This window comes from Acipenser ruthenus, chromosome 9 (genome assembly GCF_902713425.1).
Source record: "Acipenser ruthenus chromosome 9, fAciRut3.2 maternal haplotype, whole genome shotgun sequence".
Lineage (NCBI taxonomy): Eukaryota > Metazoa > Chordata > Actinopteri > Acipenseriformes > Acipenseridae > Acipenser > Acipenser ruthenus.
In genome coordinates this window covers 25,903,325-25,929,113 of record NC_081197.1, presented here as the reverse complement: position 1 = coordinate 25,929,113, position 25,789 = coordinate 25,903,325, and the positions used below count along the sequence as shown (strand labels likewise).

At 41.1% G+C, this 25,789-nt stretch overlaps 1 protein-coding gene across 10 annotated transcripts in view; it reads left to right on the top strand.

Moving 5' to 3' along the window:
* apbb1 (amyloid beta (A4) precursor protein-binding, family B, member 1 (Fe65)) overlaps window positions 1-25,789 on the top strand; it is a 154,106-nt gene that overhangs the window by 47,519 nt on the left and 80,798 nt on the right. For 9 of the 10 annotated variants that reach the window (XM_059029754.1, XM_059029752.1, XM_059029759.1 and 6 more), the window contains 3 exons: window positions 213-261; window positions 12,177-12,323; window positions 20,751-20,878. In XM_059029754.1, coding sequence (XP_058885737.1) covers window positions 213-261; window positions 12,177-12,323; window positions 20,751-20,878 — 324 coding nt within the window. The remainder of the gene's footprint in view (window positions 1-212; window positions 262-12,176; window positions 12,324-20,750; window positions 20,879-25,789) is intronic. The other variant, XM_059029756.1, reaches the window with a different exon arrangement.

The following is a 25,789-nucleotide window of genomic DNA, read 5'->3' as shown; positions in this document are numbered from 1 at the left end:
GGGAGGAGAAAAGGGTGGAGGTAGCAGAGTCTACAGAAAGTTGGGAGAAGGAGTCGATAGGAGAGAGGTGAGAGAGAGCGGTGGAGGCAAGGACAGAGGGGGAGAGAGATAATCGAGTTCATCGAGAAAGTGAGTGAGAGGTCCAGGGGGACGGTACAGTACACTTGTACCAGTGCCATGTGCTACAGTGTGGTTATGTTTGTTTCTTGCAGCAGTCTGTCTGAAGAGGAGAAGATGAAGTCTTTCGACATGGAAGCTAAGGTATAGTACATCTCACTTCTTGCAAGGTACAGGAAAGCTGCTGGAAAGTTTACTTGAATTTTGTTTTCATAATACTGCCATCACAAGTGCGCGCTCTGCTTTCGTTCCTCCTCTCAAACACCCATGTGACACATGTGACAATTTCCGGATTAGCAGTAAAATCAATCCGGAGTCACTGCACTGTACAATAATAACAAATCCCTGTTCTTAAATAATCCCAAACGATACATTTAAATCCCAATGCATTCTCCTGTTCCCAGTAAACCCCAAACAAAACATTTATCAGCAGGGCATTGCCCTGCCCCCTATTTACACACAGGGCTCTCTTCCTCCCTGCCACAGTCTCATATGCAGGACTTGCTCTGTCAGTTATTGTAAGGTATTCAAGGAAAAAGCCTCCATAGTAGCTGTAACCCTTTCAGGACTGAGCATTTGTCAGTGGGATGCTTCCCCAAGAGTAGGAGTCTTTTGGCTGTATTCGACTCTCTTCCTATAAAAATTCACTAAAAATCAATTTTTTAAAGTAGCATCTTGGAAATGGTGTCCTTTTTTTCAGAACACTTTGGGGAACATTATAAAGTACTTCAGAAACCATACAGTCTTTTGCATTTTTTTTCCAACACCATGTTTATTTTTTTTTTATGTAAAGTATTTTTATTACAAATGTGTTATTCTATGACTCAGACATTTTCACCTGAGTGGATTGCAGTGACATAATACACGTTTATTCTCTGGGTCTTTATAAGCAATAATGGACACTACTCTCGATTTTTTTATCTTCTCAAAATAAATATTTATAAATAAAATAAGTTATTCATTCCATTATTATCAGTAATAAGGGGAAAAAAAATGTACTTGATAACTTTTGTTCATGAAATAGTATCTGCTTGTATCCACTCGTTTCTTGATATTTATAAATGTTGTAAAAACACACACACACACACACACACACACACACATATATATATATATTGTGACAACTCTGGAAATGTTTGTTATGTTTGTCACTTTCTTCGGACCTTTTACATCGTCCTCTAGCATAAAAGAAAGTCAAACTTCCAGGAATGTGGTTTAAACAGGACGGCACCTGTGTGTTTATTATTTACAGTGCTTAAAAAAAACATCCAAGATAAACAAACAAAAGCCTAACTCCTTCATGGATTACTAACTACACAAGCAAGTATCCCTAACTAACAGTCTGGGCAGCTAAGCTGCTTACCGGCTCCAAAACACCAGGACTCAAGTCTCACTCTCCAACTCTCCTCAACCAACAGGTTGACCCTGCCCTTTTTAAAAGGCTCCCAATTGTTTAATTGAAGGCAACTGTTGAATCAATTACACAATCACCTATTTTACAATTGTGCCATCTAAAATGGCTGCCCATTGGTCCCGTGGCCTCCTGGGAATTGAAGTCCTGCTGCGCCAGACCAACAGGACTACATTTCCTTAAAACGGGTACAGACTGCGCAAAATCTGTGGCCCAAAATACCGGCCCTCGACCACAGTGCCCCACACTTCATCACACTATATATAATATATATATATATATATAAATGTTCTAATGTAACTGTCAGATAGCTACATCAAATTTAGTGTTTTTCCATGTCTCTTACCTTTCTTTCAAGTTTCTTTGAAGCAGGCTGTGACATCCCCTGTGACTTTCTCCACCCTTTAGACATTAAATGCCCTGTACATTGTTTTGTTTATTTTTAGACCGGAGTCCCCTCCGCCCATGTGCAGTGCATTTTGTATTTGTTTTGTTTTATGATTTGTTTTATTGTATTATATTTATGACGGCGAAGCGCCGCCGTGTTATTGTTTTGTTTATTTTTAAAACGTGTCCTGGCAGAGGCAAGATCGGTGCTCGTCCTCTGCCAGGAGTAGGGGAAAAACTCGTGCAGAAGATGGCCATCTCCCGAATTAATTAAATGATTAATTTTGTTGCTAATCGGGAGATGGTCACCTGTTATAAAAAGCCTGCAGCTTTCTAGCTTGGTGTAGGTGTTAGGAACGAGAGTGGAGAGAGTGAGGAGAGAAATTAAACTTAAAAAGAAAACGTAAAGAAAGATTCCAGGAACAGTGACAGCAACTGCCCAGCCTGACCTGGGATCGTATTATTTATTGTTTATTTTGTGTTTGAGATTTGTTTTTGTTTAACCTTTTTATTTTGCTCTGTGAGCACAGTGTTTGTGTTTAAAATATTTATTTTATTTTTGGATTATTTAATTAAAACGGCGCAAGCCTTTTGAACTGCAGTACCTGGTGTCAGTATTTTTTCCTGCTTCTGCCGTGACGTCACCGCTCGTCCGCCCTGTCACACGTGGTGTCCTGCGTGGGATCACAGCGCCTCCAGGACGCAGGCATAAGTGGGTACTGCAGTTTTTTGTTTTTCATTTTTTTCGATTATTGTGTGTGGAGGAAGAAGGATGAGAGGAAAGAGGAGGAAGAGCTGCCAGAAGCAGCAGCAGGAGAGTGGTGTGAGGAGATGGTGGTCACGGGACCCCACCCAACTGGGACCCCCTTACTGGGACCCCCTTACTGGGACGTGGAACAGGTGCAGTGGAGAGCTGAAGGGGCCCCCCTGTGTGTCATCTGCAGGGAGTTTGGGCATGACCAGGAGGACTGCCCTTATGAAGACCCCTGCTTCTGGGAAGCCTACACCATGGGGAGGGTGTCCTGTGCATCAGGGTGGTTTTGGCTGCTGGAGCAGCAGACCCCATCACCTCCACAGGCCAAGGGAGAAAAGGTGAGAAGGAGGCAGAGAGGGGACACGGACCTGGAGAGGGAGTCGGTGCGTCCACAGCCCAAGAGAGAGGAGACTGAGCGTCCACAGCCCAAGAGGGAGGAGTCGGTGCGTCCACAGCCCAAAAGGGAGGAGGCCGAACGTCCACAGCCCAAAAGGGAGGAGCCAGTGGGTCCACAGCCCAAAAGGGGGAAGGCCGAACATCCACAGCCCAGGTACCTGCCAGCAGAGGGAGAATACCTGCTGGTTCCACCTCCATGAATACCTGCTGGTTCCATGGGAGGACGACGTGTCGCTCCCACCACCACCAGCAGAGTTCCTGCTGGTTCCGCCTCCACTGCCTTGGGAGGACTGTGTGTCGCTCCCACCTCCGCCAGCAGAGGGAGAGTTTCTCACAGTCACTCAGTCCCCACTCGCTTTCTGGCTTTTGTCTATTTTCACCTTTTCAAGTCCCTCTACACGTACACTTCCACTATCTTGCTGCAACTCTATAAACTGCACTGTATTTACATATTAATCTTGCATTATAATACGTACTGCCCTGTAACACCTGTAAGTCGCCTTGGATAAAGACGTCTGTCAAATAAAACAAGGTTCAAATCAAAATCATTTGCAGCCTCACCTTCAGAATCCCAAACTCATGCTGATATTGGACTCTGCTCTTGCCAAGATAAGCACCAACTAAGACATAGCTTCTTTTACTGTAAACTAATGTGATCCATCTGTGTTTCCTTCCATATGATGATGTAGATATCCTTCTGCCTGGTGTTGATGGCTGAAGTGTAATGCTGGCTCCAGGGATCAGCCTATTTTGCCTCCCTGGCACATCAGTACACAAAACGGCTGCAATGCTGGCTCAACCGCAGTGCAGCCTCCCTAGTGCATCAGCATGACAACTGTCTGGACTGAGCTTAGTAGGGTACTTCTCTGGGGTCCAAGTGGGCACCTTCGATCCTTGGTGTTTCGTCGACTAGCCCATGACACCTTAGGAGGGCTCGACAGTGATTCTGGCATACAGAATCACAGCACTTCTCACAATATATCCAAGCATCTTGTTAGCCTTATTTATAGCTTCCCCACATTGTCTAGATGAAGACATTTCTGAGTCAACATAAACTCCTAGGTCTTTTTCATAGTTCCCTTCTTCAATTTCACTATCTCCCATATGATATTTATAATGAACATTTTTATTGCCCGCATGCAATACTTTACACTTTTCTCTATTAAATTTCATTTGCCATGTGTCTGCCCAATTTTGAATGCGGTCTAGATCATTTTGAATGACTTTTGCTGCTTCAACAGTGTCTGCCACTCCTCCTATTTTTGTGTCGTCTGCAAATTTAACGAGTTTGCTTACTATATCAGAGTCTAAATCATTAATGTAGATTAGGAATAGCAGAGGACCTAATACTGATCCCTGTGGTACACCACTGGTTACCTCACTCCATTTCGAGGTTTCTCCTCTAATCAGTACTTTCTGTTTTCTACATGTTAACCACTCCCTAATCCATGTGCATGCATTTCCTTGAATCCCTACTGCGTTCAGTTTGAGAATTAATCTTTTATGCGGGACTTTGTCAAAAGCTTTCTGGAAATCTAAATAGACCATGTCTTATGCTTTGCAGTTGTCCATTTTCAATGTTGCATCCTCAAAAAAGTCAAGTAGGTTAGTTAGACATGATCTCCCTTTCCTAAAACCATGCTGGCTGTCTCCCAGGATATTGTTACCATATAGGTAATTTTCCATTTTGGATCTTATTATAGTTTCCATAAGTTTACATATAATAGAAGTCAGGCTTATTGGTCTGTAGTTACCTGGTTCAGTTTTGTCTCCCTTTTTGTGGATCGGTATTACGTTTGCTATTTTCCAGTCTGTCGGTACAACCCCTGTGTCAAGAGACTGTTGCATGATCTTGGTTAGCGGTTTGTAAATAACTTCTTTCATTTCTTTGAGTACTATTGGGAGGATCTCATCCGACCCAGGGGATTTGTTTATTTTAAGAGCTCCTAGTCCCTTTAACACTTCTGCCTCTGTTATGCTAAAGTTATTTAAAACTGGATAGGAACAGGTCGGCATGTGGGGCATGTTGTCCGTGTCCTCCTTTGTAAAAACCTGTGAAAAGTAATCATTTAATATATTTGCTATTTTTTTTTCTTGATCTATGATTTTGCCATTTGTGTCTCTTAGACATTTAACCTCCTCTTTGAATGTTCTCTTGCTGTTATAATATTGGAAAAACATTTTGGAATTGGTTTTAGCCCTGTCACAAAGACGGCCAGAGTGGGTGGCGTCAGACCAGAAAGGAATACACAGACAGAGACGGTGGTGATGATGAGCTGAGTGCAATGGCTGCACTCAGCGTTTAATAACAAAATAAAAGGTTTAAACAACGGAATACAAAACACAGGACACGGCACTTGTAGCCAAAATAAACAGACAGACAAAACGGACTCACACTAAACAAACGGTGCACGGAGAGACAAACAAACACGGTGAGAACAAACACTTTACGTTTACGATTTGATTTTACTTTGCTTTTCTTTCTCCTTCTCCTTCTCCTTCTCCTTCTCTCTCTCCCGTTCTCCTCTTCCGAACACCCAACCCCGACTGAGTGCTACGTGTCTCTATATATACTGTTGTGCTGGGATTCAATTACTAATTAATTATTCACTTGAATCCCAGCACGTGAATTAATTCTGTGCAACCCCGTGCTCACATATTACATTTAACCAGCACGTGAAGTGATTTGTGCTCTCCTCGTGCCTAAATACAAATCTACACTTTTTAAATACACGTGAAACACAGACCCGTTTACATCCCGTGTACCAATGACTATACACCAACATTAACACACGCACGCAACATACAACATATAACACACAAATGCACACAGGGGCGGGGCGCATTGCCACAGCCCCCTTAGCAATATTGATTTCTATCTCTCTCTTGGCCTTTCTAACTTCCTTTTTGACTTGTGTTTGCAGTTCCAAGTACTCTTTCTGTGTGCTTTGTTTTTGGTCCCTTTTAAACGCTCTGTAAAGTGCCTTTTTTCGCTGAATATTTTTTTTAATTGATCTATTAAACCATTTTGGCCATTTTGTTTTAGATTTAGATTTGTCTACTTTTGGGATGTAATTGTTGGCATGAATTGAAAGCAATAATATATTTCTTACATTCTACTTAAAACAAAACGTTAATTTTAATTTAATGTCTGCTTTTTCTCGAGTTTATAAGAGGATAAAACACTACGTGTTAACCCTTTGCGGTCCTATGTCGGACCAGGTCCGACATTACAATTTTCCCTTTCCGATCAAAAAGATGTAAAACACAGGTCTCTAGTCGTTTTTTCTCCGGAAAAAGTCGAGAAAACCATTCAATGGCGTGAGACCGATAGGAACCAAGAGAAGCCACGCTCAAAGAATATCGCTGACATTTGAAGAGCTTTTTGAGATGTTATGGTAATAAAATAATGACTTGGATTGCATTATTGAGGAGTTTGGTGATAAAACGAGTGATCAGGAGATGATAGAAATCAATATTGCTAAGGGGGCTAAAACCAATTCCAAAATGTTTTTCCAATATTATAACAGCAAGAGAACATTCAAAGAGGAGGTTAAATGTCTAAGAGACACAAATGGCAAAATCATAGACGAAGAAAAAAAAATAGCAAATATATTAAATGATTACTTTTCACAGGTTTTTACAAAGGAGGACACGGACAACATGCCCCACATGTCGACCTGTTCCTATCCAGTTTTAAATAACTTTAGCATAACAGAGGCAGAAGTGTTAAAGGGACTAGGAGCTCTTAAAATAAACAAATCCCCTGGGCTGGATGAGATCCTCCCAATAGTACTCAAAGAAATGAAAGAAGTTATTTACAAACCGCTAACCAAGATCATGCAACAGTCTGTTGACACAGGGGTTGTACCGACAGACTGGAAAATTGCAAACGTAATACCGATCCACAGAAAGGGAGACAAAACCGAACCAGGTAACTACAGACCAATAAGCCTGACTTATTATATGTAAAATGATGGAAACTATAATAAGATCCAAAATGGAAAATTACCTATATGGTAACAATATCCTTGGAGACAGTCAGCATGGTTTTAGGAAAGGGAGATCGTGTCTAACTAACCTGCTTGACATTTTTGAGGATGCAACATCGACAATGGATGATTGCAAAGGATACGACATGGTTTATTTAGATTTCCAGAAAGCTTTTGACAAAGTCCCGCATAAATGATTAATTCTCAAACTGAACGCAGTAGGGATTCAAGGAAATGCATGCACATGGATTAGGGAGTGGTTAACATGTAGAAAACAGAAAGTACTGATTAGAGGAGTGTGAGGCGTGTGAGTAACAATGGAATGTCCAGACAGTAATTTGCGTGTAACAAAATAAAAGTTTTTATTAATGTTATTTGTTACACGATAAAATAAAACAAAACAAAAAAAGAATGGCGTGAGGGAGGGGGTGCTGGAATAAGGGTAAAAAGAAGGGTTCGGAAACTTTCTCAGTCCTCTTCACGATATCCTTGGACATAAAAAGGGGATAAAACAGAAAAGAAAATGTTAGTCGGTGTTCTGCCCCCGTGCCAACAAAATGAAAACAAACCAGCCAAATTCTTCGTCTCTCCCTCCGCCTATTCACCCCGCCTATACTTTTCAGGACCCACCCCGAACACAGTAGTACGTTCCCTTTTGTATGCAACGCCCCGCCCCTTATAACTCACTTGACTCCAGTGGCTGGAATTTACATATTCGTACTTCCGCCCCTCACCAAGGTGCTTCCCCTCATAAAGATGACTTTCGTCATGGTCACGAGACCTTGGTAAGAGAAGTCCCGAGTTGGTTTGGTGCCTTCTACTGTCGGGAGGCTGAATTACAGACCGAAACCCCTTTGACTCATCACAAGGAGAAACCTCAAAATGGAGCGAGGTAACCAGTGGTGTACCACAGGGATCAGTATTTGGTCCTCTGCTATTCCTAATCTACATTAATGATTTAGATTCTGGTATAGTAAACAAACTTGTTAAATTTGCAGACGACAGAAAAATAGGAGGAGTGGCAAACACTGTTGCAGCAGCAAAGGTCATTCAAAATGATCTAGACCGCATTCAAAATTGGGCAGACACATGGCAAATTACATTTAATAGAGAAAAGTGTAAAGTACTGCATGCAGGCAATAAAAATGTGCATTATAAATATCATATGGGAGATACTGAAATTGAAGAAGGGAACTATGAAAAAGACCTAGGAGTTTATGTTGACTCAGAAATGTCTTCATCTAGACACTGTGGGGAAGCTATAAAAATGGCCAACAAGATGCTGGGATATATTGTGAGAAGTGTGGAATTTAAATCAAGGGAAGTAATGTTAAAACTTTACAATGCATTAGTAAGACCTCACCTAGAATATTGTGTTCAGTTCTGGTCACAAAGTTACAAAAAGGATATTGCTGCTGTGGTGGGTTATGGAAGGAAGCGACGGAGACAGGCAGCCAGTGAGGTACAACCTGCGCACCAGCAAGGCAGGGCTGGGCAGGGTTTTATTAATATTCCGTATTGCACAAACAAAAATAAGAAACCCCCTTGAATACTAGCAATAGTAATCAAGGGTTGAAATAAAAACAGTAAATAGAACAGTCCCGCACTACACAGAGACGCAAAAGTTAAAACAAAACATTCACTTGGTTCATCCACGCGGTGGCAACCGGTGTCCTCCAGCTGCTGCCCCAGCTCCCTCCTGAGGCTTCACAAACACAAAGGCACAGAAGGAGCTGTGCTGCAAATCCGCCCAGGTATCCAAAGGGGTAGGGAAAGCAAGGGAAAACAAACGCACAGCTCTTCAAGGATCTGCAAACACAGGACTTCAGTGGTTGAAAAGAAATAAAGGAACAGCAAACAAACCAGCACGTCTCTTGCAGGTGTTAATCCAGCACAGTCACCAAACAAATGGCAGAACCCCACAGCCTAAATAGTGCCGAGCCCCACCCCAACAATCATCAAACGCAGCACAGCTGATTGCAATAATGGGGCTCAACCATGAGGTCCTGCCCCAAGTTAAGATGGCCGCCCCCACTGCGGCTTCTGCCCCAACCATTACTCAGCCTTTCTCCTCTGTCTCGGCCCTCTGTGCACAGCGCTGCCAGTAGTCGGGAGGGTGAATTACAAGAGGGACTCCTTTCACTCCTGTCACACAGCTCTAGAAAGAATGCAAAGAAGAGCAACCAGAATTATTCCGGGTTTAAAAGGCATGTCGTATGCAGACAGGCTAAAAGAATTGAATCTATTCAGTCTTGAACAAAGAAGACTACGCGCCGATCTGATTCAAACATTCAAAATCCTAAAAGGTATAGACAATGTCGACCCAGGGGACTTCTTTGACCTGAAAAAAGAAACAAGGACCAGGGGTCACAAATGGAGATTAGATAAAGGGGCATTCAGAACAGAAAATAGGGGGCACTTTTTTTACACAGATAATTGTGAGGGTCTGGAATGAACTCCCCAGTAATGTTGTTGAATCTGACACCCTGGGATCCTTCAAGAAGCTGCTTGATTAGATTCTGGGATCAATAAGCTACTAACAACCAAACGAGCAAGATGGGCTGAATGGCCTCCTCTCGTTTGTAAACTTTCTTATGTTCTTAGGATTTATCAGTATGCACGACTATGAAGAGTTTTGTGAAAAATACAGCAAACAAGGGGTGGGGCGGAACTGGAGATGCAGTACTGAGTGTCCTGTTGATATGCAGTGCCTTTTAAACCTGTTTTACTGTGAAAAAAAAATACTTTTAAACAGCGCGTCAAAAATAAATTGGACCTGATGCGCCGGAGACGCGCTGAGTAAATGGACCGCAAAGGGTTAATATTTAATGGACTCCTTGCTGCCTCCTCCAAATTATCCGTGTCTTCAACAAAACAAGTACTCAAAGGCTTTCCTGTTGGCAAGGAAAGTTCAGATTCTGGTTTCTGTCTTCCTTGTGTTTCGTCTCTACTTCAGGGTACGAAAGAAATGTCTTTGCAAAAACAAGAATCATAATCTATTTAGGTATTCCACTGAAATAGCAATATGTGCACTCTTCGTCCGGCTATGTCTGGGATATTCCACCATAGACTCCTGAACTGCTAGCTCAATTGTTGAATATACTTCAATCTCGGTCGACTTCAAATATTCATCCAACTCTTAATCCAGCTCTTTCTCTTTCTAAATTAGAGATTTGATTACAAGTACTTTTGGGAATTTAGACATCTTACGCAGCGGACTCCCACACCATGGCACACACTAGAGTAGTTATGTTATATCAGTTTCCAAAAACTGTATGTCTGTTCAAGCCGGTCGCAGGCTGGGTCTTAAGATTGTCAAAGTTCAGAGACTTGTTTGTGTGTCTACAGCCTTGGATTTCGTGTTGGGAGCCCTGTTTGAATGTCGCGCCTGTGCTTTTGTAATTCTCTCTTCACCCCTGTGATTGGATAGTTTGTGCCCAAGTCCACATGGGATGTTTCCCAGTGACTGTTTTCGTTCCGAGTCGGCCCATTGTTCGCAATTGGTCTGCTGTTTCTCCCCTGTCGGCTGTATTTGAGGGGTACTGTTCTTTCTCAGGGGTGTCCAGATATTCATAAACTGTCTGGTTTTACCTTTTGAAAGGCACCACTGGCGCCACAAGATTTATTCAGCACTGGTGAAGATAGACCCCACTTGTCCAGTATTTAGTTTATGATTCTTTTTTAAAAGTATTCTTTGTCAGTGGGAGAGTTTGTGACCAGAAACCAAGTAGATACAGAGAATGGCTTAAGGACCCCCCTCTGTATATTCCAGTTCTGTTAATTTCATACACAGAATGATGTTATGATCCACTCTGACGCTACACTGTTCTTGTCTTCCAATGCTAAAGCCAGACATCGGAGCACCTGGTCATGACGCCAAGTAAACCGTCCTTGGCTAAGACCTACCTTACAGCCTGTCAAAATGTGTCTTAGTGTAGCAGGCGATGAATACCAAGGACACCACGGATCCTCTTCTACTCATAGATTAAGGTTCTGTGGTGATTGGAGAACATCATATTTTGACCTGATGAGGAAACTGATCCTGCTCTGTTCCATTGTCCATAGATCTCGCCAGCTCATCTTGCGTTGTTCCACACTCCCATCTTGTCCATTCTCCCTGCTTGGCCTGGGAAACTGCCTTTACGCACCTCATCCTCTCCTCCTGCTTTTGCACCTCGTTGACTACCAGCTTTGAGCTGGTACTGCTTTGTGCCATGTAGGAGGAGCTGAACTGAGACCAAGGCCACCTCTTCCATGTTGTACTTGTTGTACTGATATGAAGGGTAGCATCTTCCACAACTTCCTTTGCTTCCCACTTTCTGCCAGTTTTCAACACAGGTGCTGCCTCCCTTACGCAGTTGTCGCGTGACTCTACTACATTTCCAGTCGGACCTTGGCGCACTTAAACACCTCAGTTAGAGCGGAGACTGGTAGCTGCAGTATTCCTTTACCATAAAGTCCCACTCTGCTGAGACAGCGTGAAACTCCTAACCATTTCCTGAAGTATGAACTGATTAACGCGTCCAGCTTCTCTATTGTTGTCAAGGAAACCTCATACACAGTGAGTGGCTACAGAAGTCTCGGCAGTAGACCAAACTGAAAGCATTTGCCTGGTAAAGCGCTGCTGTCTATGCTCTTCAACCCTTGCACTGCTTATTGTCTCACTTCTCCCACAGTTAATATCACAAACCACTACCAGGGATTCACAGGCTGCGAAATGAACATAAAAAATTGTGCAGGGCAATTATAAAGCATTAAATAAAATAATATTTTAAATAATTGTAACAGGAAAAATAAAAATGAATTAGTACATACAATAAAAATAACACAGCAAATGCAAAAACTCTAGCCTCCGCAATATTAGTATCTAATGTCTCTGGGTTTTGTTTTGCAAACTTCAATACTGGCATATTATACTCCATTGGGGAATATGTTGGGTGACAATGCCTTGTTATCTAATAGGATTAACTTCAAACTGAAGTATGTTATTGCCCTACAAATAAATGTGCATATTAGATTGACACAGGATGACACATTTCCAGTTCTAGATGTTCGAGCTGAGGGACTGGAAGTTCTGTGGGTACTCTGCTTTATGGATTTTTTGTTTTTGTTTTTACAGTGTTTTGCTGTCCGCTCTCTGGGCTGGGTAGAGATGTCAGAAGAGGAACTGGTCCCTGGGAAAATCAGTATTGCAGTCAATAACTGTATCCGTCAGCTCTCCTACCACAAACGCAATCTGCACGACACAGCTGGCATCTGGGGAGAGGTAGGGAAAGGGGCTAGAGTAAGGTGGCTATTTTGCCAAGGAGCGGGGGATCAGGGAGCAGGTGACAAGAGGCAGGAATAAGAGTCAACCTATTTTTGTTAAATGTAAAAGCTTGTAGGCTTGTACTACTACTGTATATCACATGTTTATTATTTAGTAGCTGTACCTGATACAAATGTCCAAGAAAAGCTGCATGATGAAAAGAATTGGAAAGCTTAAGCATACAAACAGTGGTTATGCATAAACAGAAAATCTATTATACAGCGTTAACACGACTAAACGTTTGCAACAACATTATGTTAGGCCCTGACACATCAGACTTAATGCAACAAGCGAAAATGTGCAGCGTTGTGACAAAATTAATAGTACTTATACTTTTGACCAGGTGACACGACAGGCGATGCGGGGGCAACACTGTAGCAATGTGAAATAAATAGGATTGAATCCTATTTTTTGTAATGTCTTTGCAAGACAACTACGGAAGTAATCAGAGAACAGCTTCAATGCAGATGCTCCACCAGATTGAAGCAGTATACAAAATGACGGAGGAAAAAATAATTGCTGTGGAGAAATACCAAGAGCTTTATGACAAAGATAATCACAATTATAAAGATAATATATGGGACCATTTCGAAGGAACTGGATTTGCCTGGTATGTATATTTTATTGCCATATGTTAAAATACAGTCTGAAGACACTCAATTTCCACATAATCAAATAGTCAGGGGATACTGAGATAGAGGTCAGAGGAGAGAGAAGAAGCACAAGGAAAGTAGAGGTCAGATTTAGAGAGGTTGAGACCTTGAGGTGGTGGGAATGCATCCACATAATCAAAAGCGACTCGCAGGTGTTGCAGGGCAGTACAGGGTTACAATGCAAGCTTAATATTTAAATACAGTATAGTTTACAATTAGTGCAAATAATACTACTAAAATACAATATTAACTAGGATGCAACAAGTTAGGATTAGAATGAGTTATGTCTACAGACATAATAGTAGTGCAATAGTGTAAGGGTAGTGCATTAGCTGAGGATCCAGTAACATGGTGCGTAGGTCAGGGAAGTCCAGTGCATAGCAGGAGGGGTATATCAAAAGTTCTGCAAGTGCAGTCTAAACAAGTGAGTCTTGAGGAGGTGAGAGAGTCTTAGTGAGAGACAGAGCAGTCCTGAAGGTCTCCGGTAGCTGGTTCCACAACAGAGCGACTAGGCAAGAGGAGCGGGCACAGGAGCATTGAGAGTGGAGGGATGGCATGACCAGTCAGCCAGTAGAGGAGGAGCGGATGGCGAGAGGGGATGTAGGGAGACATGAAGGATTGGAGGTAGGAGGAGGCAGTGTGGTGAAGAGAGTGGTAGGCAACAGTCTTAAATTGAATGCAAGCAGAGATAGGTGGCCAGAGGAGGGTGTGAAGCAGAGGGGTAATATGAGAGTAGTGATGCTGGGAGAACACAAGACGAGAAGCTGAATTTTGAATGAGCTGAATGGGGCGGATAGCTGAAGCGGGCAGACCAGCAAGGAGAGAGTTAGAGTAGTCAGGCAAGAGATGTGTTGAGAGGAGAGGGAAGGGTCAAGAATAACACCTAGGTTTTCAGCAGAAGATGGAGAGAGAGTGATAGTCATGGGATACTGAGATAGAGGTCAGAGAAGGGAGAAGCACCAGGAAAGTATAGGTCAGATTTAGAGAGGTTGAGTTTGAGGTGGTGGGAATGCATCCAAGTTGAGGTAGCTGAGAGGCATTCTGAGATGCGAGAGGAATGTGGGAGTCTGAAAGGAGAGAAAGAAAAGGAAGATCTGGGCATCATCAGTGTAAAGGAGATAGGAGAAGCCAAAAGGAGATGAGTGTAGCTTGAGAATACAGGACAGATCCTTGAGGTACACCTATAGAGAGGCAGAAAAGAGAAGAGAGTGCCATGCCGAGATTCCCATGTCAGAGAGGAGAGGAGAATTTATTTTTTTTAATAACGCAAAAGAGTATTTCTAAACCAGTTAGTCCAGGAAGTGGACTGGAACATTTATGGCTTGTCCACTGCTGGTACATTGAACCCCAGGGTCATCATCTTAAGGCTCAGAGTCACTTAGTGGTAGCCCTCCTCTTCACTTGGCGGCGCCTGCAGGTAGCTGCTTGATGTATTTTAGTGTTTGTTCAATAAGTCCCTGGATCTTTCCTAGACACATCAGAGTCGCTTTGTTGATAATCACAGCTGGGTGCTTCTGTGAGATTGTCCTGGATATCTGTAGCTGGGGCTCTGGCTTGGCCCTCGGAGGGGGATTAATCATAGACTCCTTCAAGGAGATGTAGTGCCTTAACCCTTTCCGGTCCATTGTCGGACTGGGTCCGACATTGCAATTATTCCTCACAGGTCCTTTGTCGGACTGGGTCCGACATCATTATAGCAACGCAAAAAAACGGGTTTCTAGTCGTTTTTTCTCCGGAAAAAGCCGAGAAAACCATTCAATTGCCAAGTGGGAGCGACAAGAGCCGAGACAAGTCGAAAAAAATAAATAAATAAATAAAAAGGGGTCTCTCATGAATAGTCATACATGGTATCTGGTATCAGATAACGGGGCAGGTCGTAAGTAAACAAGTTGGCTGACTGAATCAGCGCACAGAAAACACGGACGTTTGCAGAGCTTTTTTGAGATGTTATAGTAATAAAATAATGACTTGGATCGCATTATTGAGGAGTTTGGTGATAAAACGAGTGATCCGGAGATGATCGATCGGTATGTACGACTATTATTATTATTATTATTATTTATTTCTTACATAGGTGAACGCTATAGCAAACGAAAGGGTGGGGCTGGGCTGGAGATGCCTAGTGAGTGCTTTGTTGATATGCAGGGCCATTTAAACCCGTTTGACTGTGGAAAAAAATACTTTTAAACAGCGCGTCTAAAATTAACTGCGCGTGTGAAAATTAATTAGACCTGACGTGCGATTAATAAATGGACCGCAAAGGGTTAATCTCGTCATCCATCAATGAACAATGTTGCTGGTATAAGGAAGCAAGTGGTCATGGTGTAACACTTTGTCACCCCGACGATCCTGAACTCGATACAATACAGGTCGTAGGCACTCACTAATAACAAATGGTCCCTTCCATGGTACTTGAAGCCTTAGGCTATGACCCTTCTTTTTCGTGCTGTCACGAATGTAGACTAGATCGCCCTTCTTGTAGGGATTCTCTCTGGATCTCAGATCATACATTTTCTTATGTCGTGCCTGGGCGACACAGAGATGTTTTCTAGCCAGCTCATTGGTATGCTTGAGGTCATTTTCCAAGCTCTCTACAAAATCGTATGGTTCCATTGCAGTACGGTTAGCTTCTGAAGTTAAGTAAGTAGGGATAAGTGTTCATCCCAGTTTCTTAGATTTTTTTCAATGTAACAGATATTATCAATATATAGTGTTTTATCTGACCATGAACATGAAGTTGACAGACTATCACAGAACCAGCGGGCGTGCTACACAACACAGGCACTGCCTACTTCTCTGTTTGGCTGCTAGCAACATCTATCTTAACAGCGATTTGCTGAAAATAATTGAATGGCAGCATATATGAAATTATGTACTGTGACAAAGAGTGAATGAATCCTAGTCAACAATCTCCCTACCGACCTATGAGGGCATGTTATAACAGGAACAGTGTGCCCCAGACTGGATGGTTTGGCAGTTCATTCCAGGGTCAGTTGGAAGTCCCTCATCAAGAAAGGGGGTGGAGTCACAATACCAGAAGTCATCACCTTAATGTGGTAGGCGGTGTGTCAGTCATTGTAGCAGGAGCTGTTCAATATCTGCCTGTTGGTCATGGCAATGACACAGAGAGGTGGGAGAGAGGGTGTGTGGGCTTTCCCTCTCTCTGAGTGGCTGAGAGGCAGGTCTTGGGGGGATTGCTGGCTCTATAAAATAACATTCTGCTGTTCCTTCAGGTCTGCCCTTCTAAGATGCTGAGCGTGCGGAAGCTCTGGTCCAGGACCGAGAAGGGCCAGGAAAGAAATCTAAAAGAAAACAAAACAAAAGAAAAGTAGTGGTAGCAGGGAAAACCTTGGGCAGACCCCATAAGTATTTTTACAGCAGGCTGAGGGAGCAGCGAGTGTAGGATGGAGACCCGGGCTGTGCGGGTAGCAACGGTCGGGGTGACGCTGCAGAGTGGAGCACCTTTTATTTGTAGTTTGATTACTGTGTTTTATTTTCCTTTTTCCTTTTTCCTTTTGTTTATTCTTTTGAGCACCTGTGAGTGTGCCCGCACTTGAACTTTGTACTGCCTCTGGTATTGCTGTGGTCCTGTCTACAGTCCTGTCTACAGCGCCCTCTGCGGGCTAAAACGTGGAAGCACCCACCATCAATAAAACTGGGCACCTGTGCGGTGTTTCAAGTTCACCTTTCTGTCTCCCCTGTGTCAGTGAATTACCCACCACCCTTTCACAGTCATGGATTGGAGAATACGTGATTGCATGATTGCACTGAGAGTATATCAGGGGATGTGGCAAAGCAATCTGTTCCTTGGTTATGGTTACGAAAGGATTAGTGTTGTAAAAAGAAACCATGATTTTTTTTTTTTTTGTTTTGTCTCTGTATTAAACTGTCAGGTTTGTCATTTATAGAAGGCTAAACTCCGGGAGCTGTAGCTAAACAGCCAGCAAACAAACCTGGACTACACTTCACCATTGTGCATGTTTAAATCACCACTTTCACTAAGAACACTCACTCTGGACTTGTGACCGTGTGTTTGTGTGTGTCTTCAGTGTATTGTTATTTCGGGACTGAACCCGTGGTTTATCTGAGCGATACACATTGGTGTGTAAAGTCAGTTATTATTATTTAAGAGTTGCAAGCATGCAACCCAGACAAATAAAAGAGTGTTTTTTCACTGTGAACTGTCTTGAGTCTGTTATTGCTGAGCACTGCATCACCTGTACACCTGTGCACTGCAAACCACTTTGCCACATGTACCTATCAAAAGCTGAAATTGTGCTGCTTGTCATGATGACATCAATTTGTCCAGCTCTTTTGTTGTTTTAGCAACAGCAATTGATTGTCCGGTGTAACTGAAAAATAATAAAATAAAAGAACGTCCAAAGCACACTGTTTTGGCCGTGTGCTACAGCCAACTACGTGCAGTCTCTGGTTCCTTTTTAGTCTCGCTTCTGTTTGGCTCTCTTTGGCTGTGTCTTCTGCTGTTCTCTGTCTCTCTGTTCTTACTCCAACAGCAGCAGCCCGCTACTTATCCCCGCATCCAGGACACGCCCCCGGTGTACCAACCACCAATCCCAAGCAGACACGGCTTTCCGCTCTCGATCCCCACTATTAATCTGTTTTAATACTGATGTACTTCAAATGTATTCGAGCAGTAAACATTGCACAAGTGAATCAACCTGTTTTCAATAAATACATTTGTCAGACCCGCTTAATATCAATAAACGACCAAGTACAAATTTAAACCAATTTAAGTTCTCTAAGTCCTCATACTTTCCTGTATGCATTCTTTTTGTAGCAGAAGCTAGTTGATAGTTGTGATAGACACACAAAGTCATCAGGAGCTTGTTTCTATTGACTGCTTGGTACATTTCAATGTTATGATAATAAGCGGGGTGTGATATTAACCTGAGTGATATTAAGCAGGTTTTACTGTACTGGGTATAATAATAAAAATAAAAATATAATATTTAAAGTTGGCATTTGCACTGAACAGAAATGTTCAGAAATCTGTACCGTAATATATATTTTTTTAAGTCAAGGTTTTCATATCACTCGTTAACTTTTTTTCCTCAATAAATAACAGTATAATATACATGATGTTTCCCCTAAATGTAAATGTAAACTAGTACTCACACTTTTGTATTCCATTTGAATTAGTGTTTTGTTTCTTTATTTAAACATGAGTTTTTTTTTTTTTTTAATCCTAAACTAAAAAATTCTCAGTCTTCCTTTGTGTTCCGATGGGTTTTTTGTTTGTTTTAAAAATTATAAATTTGTCTTTTCTTGGGGACGGGGGAAATCTTGCAACCATCGCATTCAGAGTCTTCTGACGTTCTGCAGCACACCTCCTCGTGCTCACATCAGGAGGCAACAGTCAGTTTGCTTGCATTTTATTGGAATAAGCACTGCTAGGAGAGGCATACATGTCAACCCCTAAGTGTTCATACCAGTGAGACCCTGTGGCAAAGTGGCTGCTGAGTAGAACAGGTGCAGAGGTGATGCAGTGCAGAAATAATCACAAATGGAAACTGTAATCCGATTTGGAAAAGGGATCTTTATTTTATAAAATCCAGGTCTGGCGACCAAACTATAATCCTCCGGCAATACACACCAATGTGTAAAGCTCGGCAGGAAAATGATAATAATGATTTGCAAAACATAAGAAATATTAACACGTTATCCGCTCCCACAATCACCAGTCCGGGTGCATGAAGTAGTGCTCGAGGTGGGTGATAACAAACAAACAGTGACTGTGGTGTTGTTGTTCCGGGTAGTGCTGGCCCAAGGCAACAGCTCAGGAGACGTGTTAGCCGTCTAGCGAATTCACAAAACAAAAGACAATTACTAACAGTGCTACAAACAAACCAAACACTCACAAATACTTTTTCACAGTACAAATGGGGAATCTCTCTCGGTCCTTCCAGTTCCGTATGCGCTCTGAAACCAAGCGAAGGAAAAGATTTACGAATCCCCGGCCCCTTTATGCCATTACGCATAACCCCTTGGTGAACGATTGTAGCTTTCTTTACTGTCTGCAGCTGCTACATCGTTTACCTTCCGGGTCAATACGTTCCTGCAACAGAGTCTTGCTTTCTTCCAGACTGACCGACTTCCCGTCCCAGGAAAAGAACTGTCATGCCAGCCCGTCCAAAGCCTTTCCCTTTTGCTGCTTAGTGCCCTCACAGGTCGGGAGGGAGATTTACAACCAAAACTCATTCTATTTCTGTCACAGACCCCCGCTGAAAAACCTTGGTATTGATGAAAAACCTTAACCTAGACCACTAGATTTTGTTTTGTGAGGAGTGCTGGGATGTGGGGGTGCTGGTGACGGATCAAGATTATTGCACATGGCTGACAGCTATGCCACTGACTTAGACTTAAGGGTTATGCACACAGGGAGCGAAGCAAACGACACGAATACAGCACGAATACATAAAAAAAAACACAACTGTAGCTACTCATGAAAACAAAATACTGCTTTTGCTCCTTTTTTGGAGATGAAATAAAATAAATAAAACAAAGAAATACTCTGGATACACCATACACAAAAAAAATGACATTTAACAGTGAATGTTTATATGTGACCTGGTTTAACATGTAAATCATTCAAAAAGAATACATCTACACATATTTCTTTGTAAATACTGAGAATTAGTTTAATATATATATATATATATATATATATATATATATATATATATATATATATATATATATATATATATATATATATTTTTTTTGATTTTCAGTTTTAATAAAATCTCAGTTAGTGTGTGAATGTGATTATTATTATTGGTCAACATTATTAAAACAAAGAAGCATCATTTTACAGAAATACGAAACCAGCGTGTGGCGCTCCCCGTTACTTTGACCAAAATGAAGGTGAAATAAAGAGATAGACATACCATCAATTTCCAATTGTTCTGTTATTTCTTACCATATGTTGTCTTTCTTTGTATTGTCTTTATAACCACTGACACTGGAATCATAAAAACATTATATTTTTCGACTTTAATAATTACATTCCCATTGATGTCCGTTTCTCTTTTATTTCTGTGGTAATTTGTGCGTGAACGAGACAGTGACAGTCTGATAGCCTCTCCTTCGACTCTGTCCGTGTAATGATGTGTTGTGTACAAAAACATAGAAGGCTCTCGCAGACAAACTGTCAGTTTGAAACAAGGCAATTCTGTCTTTGGAGTAAGGGGCTGTTTGCGTAGCAGCTACAGGAATATAGAATGGTAATGTACACCTCTTCATGGTGATGTCCTCCCCCCCAAAAAAAGAAATAATCAGCTTGGACAGTTGTATTGGATTTACCGCTGTGTCACGTATGAAGGGTTTTGCAGGCTCGCAAACAATAACAAACTTAATATGCACAAACGTGAGAATCCATTGCACGGCCGTGAGACTCTCAAAATGATGAAAAACCGTGAGTTTCACAGGTTAACCTTGAGACTTGACATGCATGGGGAGGAGGTTACACAATCACGGATAATCTTAATTTTTATTTTATTTAAGGTTGGCAGGAAGTTGTCTGGTCAGGTGTATTATGGAATTTGTAGTTTCAAAGATATGTTTGCCCAGATTTGGCACCTTTTTTTTTAAATGCATATATGCGATTTTGTAATGACTAAACATGTATGAGTATATTAGCTCATACTAATGAGTGTGCATGTTTTTGAACTTATGCTGTGCTTCATGGTTTAGATGATTTCTTCCTCCACAGGGGATGGACATGTTGCTGGTCCTGGAGAATGAGTCCCTGAACCTGAGAGACACTGATCGACAGACACTGCTGCACACACAACCAATTGTCTGCATCCGAGTCTGGGGGGTGGGCAGAGATAATGGCAGGTAAGGAGTATATATCTGTGGTAGAAATTCAGTTGATAAGTGGTGATGAACAAATATCTCTGTCATGGTATAGAAGCAGGTGGAGTCAGCATTTGAAAGTTTGCAATATTACATGGTATCTCAAGTCAGTGAAGTAAATTAACATGAGGAATCCAGAAAAAGTCTGCAAGCAAGGTGGTTAGATTGAGCATTATCTTTTTTTTTTTTTAATTCATGGTAAAATGTTGCAAGCTGTTCACATTCCTGCAAGTAACCATTATCCAGCACAACTAACCCTAAACATTGTCCATCACAGCTAACCCTAACCATAACCATTATCCATCACACAGTGTTATCTCTGCTTGTATACCAAGGTGAGCAAAAGGAACTCTGAGATTTACAGCACAGAGGCCGCTCACGTACAGTCATATCAGTGTGCTGACATTTCTTAAATCTTTAAATATATCTTTCACAGTGGTAGCCAAAGCCAGCTATTCACATGTCGCAATACTGTCACAGTGCGATAACGTAAAAATGTTTAAGCTTTGCAATCCTTTTTTTCTGATTACCATTCAGGAGATGATCAGTGCAGCAAGAATATGAAATGATCTGCATCCTTATTATAGTATTAATGTAAATATCAGTCCCTCCAGGATAATGCAATTATACGATCACATAAAAAATTGCATAATGATACTCCCTCGCATTATGTGTTGTATTTTAACATTTGTAAGATGCCGAAGCTTAAGTATTTTGATCCTTACAGGTTTAACTCCTTTAAAGAGTAAGGGTTTCTGTGGCGGAGTGGCCTGCCCCTATTATTATTTGTATTATTGTTTGCAGGCGCGGATAACAGCGCCGCGTATTTATTATTATTTATATTTAAAAACCCAGTGAGGATGCATGACTGATCAGCTACTGATTATGTAACTAGCTGACAGTCATGCATCCTTACGAAACGCGGGCAGACTCTGGCCGAGGGGTAATAAGATAATTAACAACTAGTTAACCCCTCGGCCAGAGTATAAGAACCTGCAGCTGTCCGTTCTGCAGGGGTGGAGTGTAGAGAGTACGGGAGAGCGGAGAGAGAGCGCGTAGAACATAACAAAACAATTGCTATATTTAAAAAATATACTTGTTTCTATTTGTTTGGCCATCGCGCCTTTTTGTTTTCTGTTTTGTTGTTTTGTTTAAATCTTTTGTTTTGGTTTATTTATTTATTAAAAACGCTGAGTGCCATAGCATTCAGCTTCACCCGCCCATCCATTGTTTGGTTTCAGTTACTTCCTGGTCCGTGACGTCATCAACCTCACCACTGCGAGCCAGCCTGTCACAGTTTCCGAAAAATAAAACGTTACACATCCCCACGTGTTGCTACGACTGTTTAAATAATGTACCTGTAATTTCTTTCTTAACATCCTGACAACTTTTTACACTTATACCTTTAAAGTGTGTTTTGAAGGCTCTTTTCTCTTTAAGAACCCCTATCCTCCCTTCCCCAGCGCGTAACTCATGCCTCGTTTTTGTGACAAACAGCATATTGCACCCAAACTGTGTGAGCCATTAGTGATAAGAAAGCCCATAGCAGCTATTGAAATGGATACCTTTTTAGTCTGAAAAAAAATCTCTGCCAAACATTGTGCAACAGAGTATTAAAAAAAAAAAGTTTCATGAAGATGGGGAAGTTGTTGGCCTTCTGTGCAACTGTGTGGTGGAGCACATGAGAAAATCGATGATTGATCTGAAAAAATATATATATATATATGAAAGTATCAGCAGCCAATTTGCAAAATGACAGAAAAACAATCCATACGTTAAATGCCAAACGATAGCGGCTTAAAGCCTTAACGAGGTGAGAGACTTCTATTTACCCAATTACTGTATATTAACAGGTTGGTTGACTGAATGGGCGAAAAAAGGGTTTGCCAGTGAAAGTGTAAATATCATTGTCTCAATCTTATTTTGTCTGTACTTGGCGTTCACAACAAAGTACAAATACTGTATATCAGAATTTAAACAAAAATGGAAGAATGTGGTCTTTACAATACGACAAATGCGTTTTTTGGTTTTTGGGGGGGGGGGGGGTAAATAATTTCTGATCGCTGGTACAGTAGCACAGAAAAAATATGAAGCTGCAACTAAGGAGATACAAATAAATAAAGACACTCATTTTTGTATTGTCCCAATGCAACCAGTAACAGAGTGAAGCTGTTCTGTATTGGGTGCTATGCTGGAGATGGTTTAAACATCAACAAGCAGCTAAAATAGTTAGATTTAATATTGCATAATATTAATATTGCATCATTTGTCATTTTTGATGCATAAAACATGTAAAAGATAATAATAATAATAATAATAATAATAATAATAATAATAATAATAATAATAATAATAATAAATTAAATAGATACAAAATTGTAAATAAAACAAACAAATAGTGAATAAATAAAATAGTAAAAAACAAGACCAATAAATAGATTTCAACAAGATTTCAAGTGGAATGTTCTCACAAGGTACGCACTGGTACTTTGTCGCCACTCGCCTTTTTGACTCGCCCTGCTGATGTCTGTGACCAGAACCCTCATTGCACACTCTGCACTGCAGATACACTGCCTTGTTCTCTTTGGATGAAGCTTGGGAATTGGCGAGCTGTCAGCCTCACCGGATGTCCATGATCACCTGCACTAGGGTCACCATCAGGCATGGTAAATTAGAGAAGCATGGTAAAGCCACATTCTTGACTTGTAAATAAAAAATGTAAAGCACAGTAAATGCGTAGGGACAATTACTGTGTGAATGTATGATCAACTTTTATAAGAGTAATGTTATTTGCTTCTTAGTAAAACAAATGACAACGTACTACAAATAAGCTGCAAATAAAATGTCTATTGGTCAAACACTATAACTTGACTAATAAACAACAACTTTGTACCTAAGATGTCTGTTGTACAAGTAGCATTACTACTAAAAATCAGGTTAACAAATTTACCCTTCAGATGGTAAATTACAAATAAAAAAAACAGTGCAAAAGAAATGGCAAACAAAAAAAGACTGACTTGCATTTGACATGGTTTATTCAGAGTTCCAGAAAGCTTTTGACAAAGTCTGCATAAAAGATTAATTCTCAAACTGAACGCAGTAGGGATTCAAGGAAATGCATGCACATGGATTAGGGAGTGGTTAACATGTAGAAAACAGAAAGTACTGATTAGAGGAGAAACCTCAAAATGGAGCGAGGTAACCAGTGGTGTACCACAGGAATCAGTATTAGGTCCTCTGCTATTCCTAATCTACATTAATGATTTAGATTCTGGCATAGTAAGCAAACTTATTAAATTTGCAGACGACCCAAAAATAGGAGGAGTGGCAAACACCGCTGCAACAGCAAAGGTCATTCAAAATGGTCTAGACAGCATTCAGAACTGGGCAGACACATGGCAAACTTTAATAAAGAAAAGTGTAAGGTATTGCATGCAGGCAATACAAATGTCCATTATAAATACCATATGGGAGATAGTGAAATTGAAGAAGGAATACATGAAAAAGATCTAGGAGTTTATGTTGACTCAGAACATCTAGACGATGTGGGGAAGCTATAAAAAAAGGCCAACAAGATGCTCGGATATATTATTAGAAGTGTTGAATTTAAATCAAGGTTAGTAATGCTAACACTTTATTAGTAAGACCTCATCTAGAATATTGTGTTCAGTTCTGGTCACCTCATTACAAAAAAGATATTGCTGCTCTAGAAAGAGTGCAAAGAGCGATCCAGACTTATTCCTGGTTTAAAAGGCATGTGTGGCAGTGTGACCCCGCCTTGTGCGTATGGTTTGTTTATATGTTGCATGTAGTGTGTTAAATGCTGGTGTATAGTCATTGGTACACGGGATATAAATGGGTCTGTGTAGCACGTGTGATAAAATGTATATTTGTATTTAGCCACGAGGGTTGCACATCACTTCACGTGCTGATTAAAATGTAATACTATGTGAGCACGGGGAAGGACACGTAATTAATCCATGTGCAGTTGTACCGAGATTCTAATTGAATGATTGATTAGCAATCGAGTCTCGGTACAACTGCATAAAAGACGCACATTGTCACTCAGTCGGGGTTGGGTGTACAGAGAGGAGGTACGGGGAGATAGAGAGGAGACAGAATTTAAAAATAACAATTGCTAAAACGTTCTGGATTAGCCAGCATGACACTTACTTGTTTGTCTGTCTGGTTTGTATGGCCCTTGTGCCTGTTTGTTTTGTGGTTTGTATAAAAACCTTTGATTTCATTATTATTTAATAAAGAAATAGAGTGCATTCGCGTCTCGGTTTTTGCCCCAGCTGCTGTGTGTTTGCGTCTTCTTCCGGGTGTGACGTCACCACTGCAGCCATCCTGCCACAGCATGTCATATGCAGACAGGCTAAAATAATTGAATCTATTCAGTCTTGAACAAAGACTACACGGCGATCTGATTCAAGCATTAAAAATTCTAAAAGGTATTGACAATGGCTGGGTTTACATGCACATGAAAACATAGTGAATACATTGTGAAACAGCTAAAGAACATCCTTTGATCAGCGCAACTTTAAGGGAAGGGTCAATTGCTTTCTCACAATAAAAATATCTGTAAAAATCCATGTAAACTGGAGCAGGAATTGTGCTTGTGTCTCACGAGATTTAAGCAGTCAAGATCACGTTTAACTGGCGGAATCTCACACTACGACTGTAAGTCACCCTGGATAAGGGCGTCTGCTAAGAAATAAATAATAATAATAATAATAATAATTATTCCACAGCAAAGCCGTACCAAACCACACACACACACAAGAAATAAAGAACGCAAAAGACGCTGCAAATGTAAACCTCTTGTATAGTCTATTAATGTTTGTCTAAATGCATGTTGTTAAGCACAACTAACTGAACTTTTAGCTTATT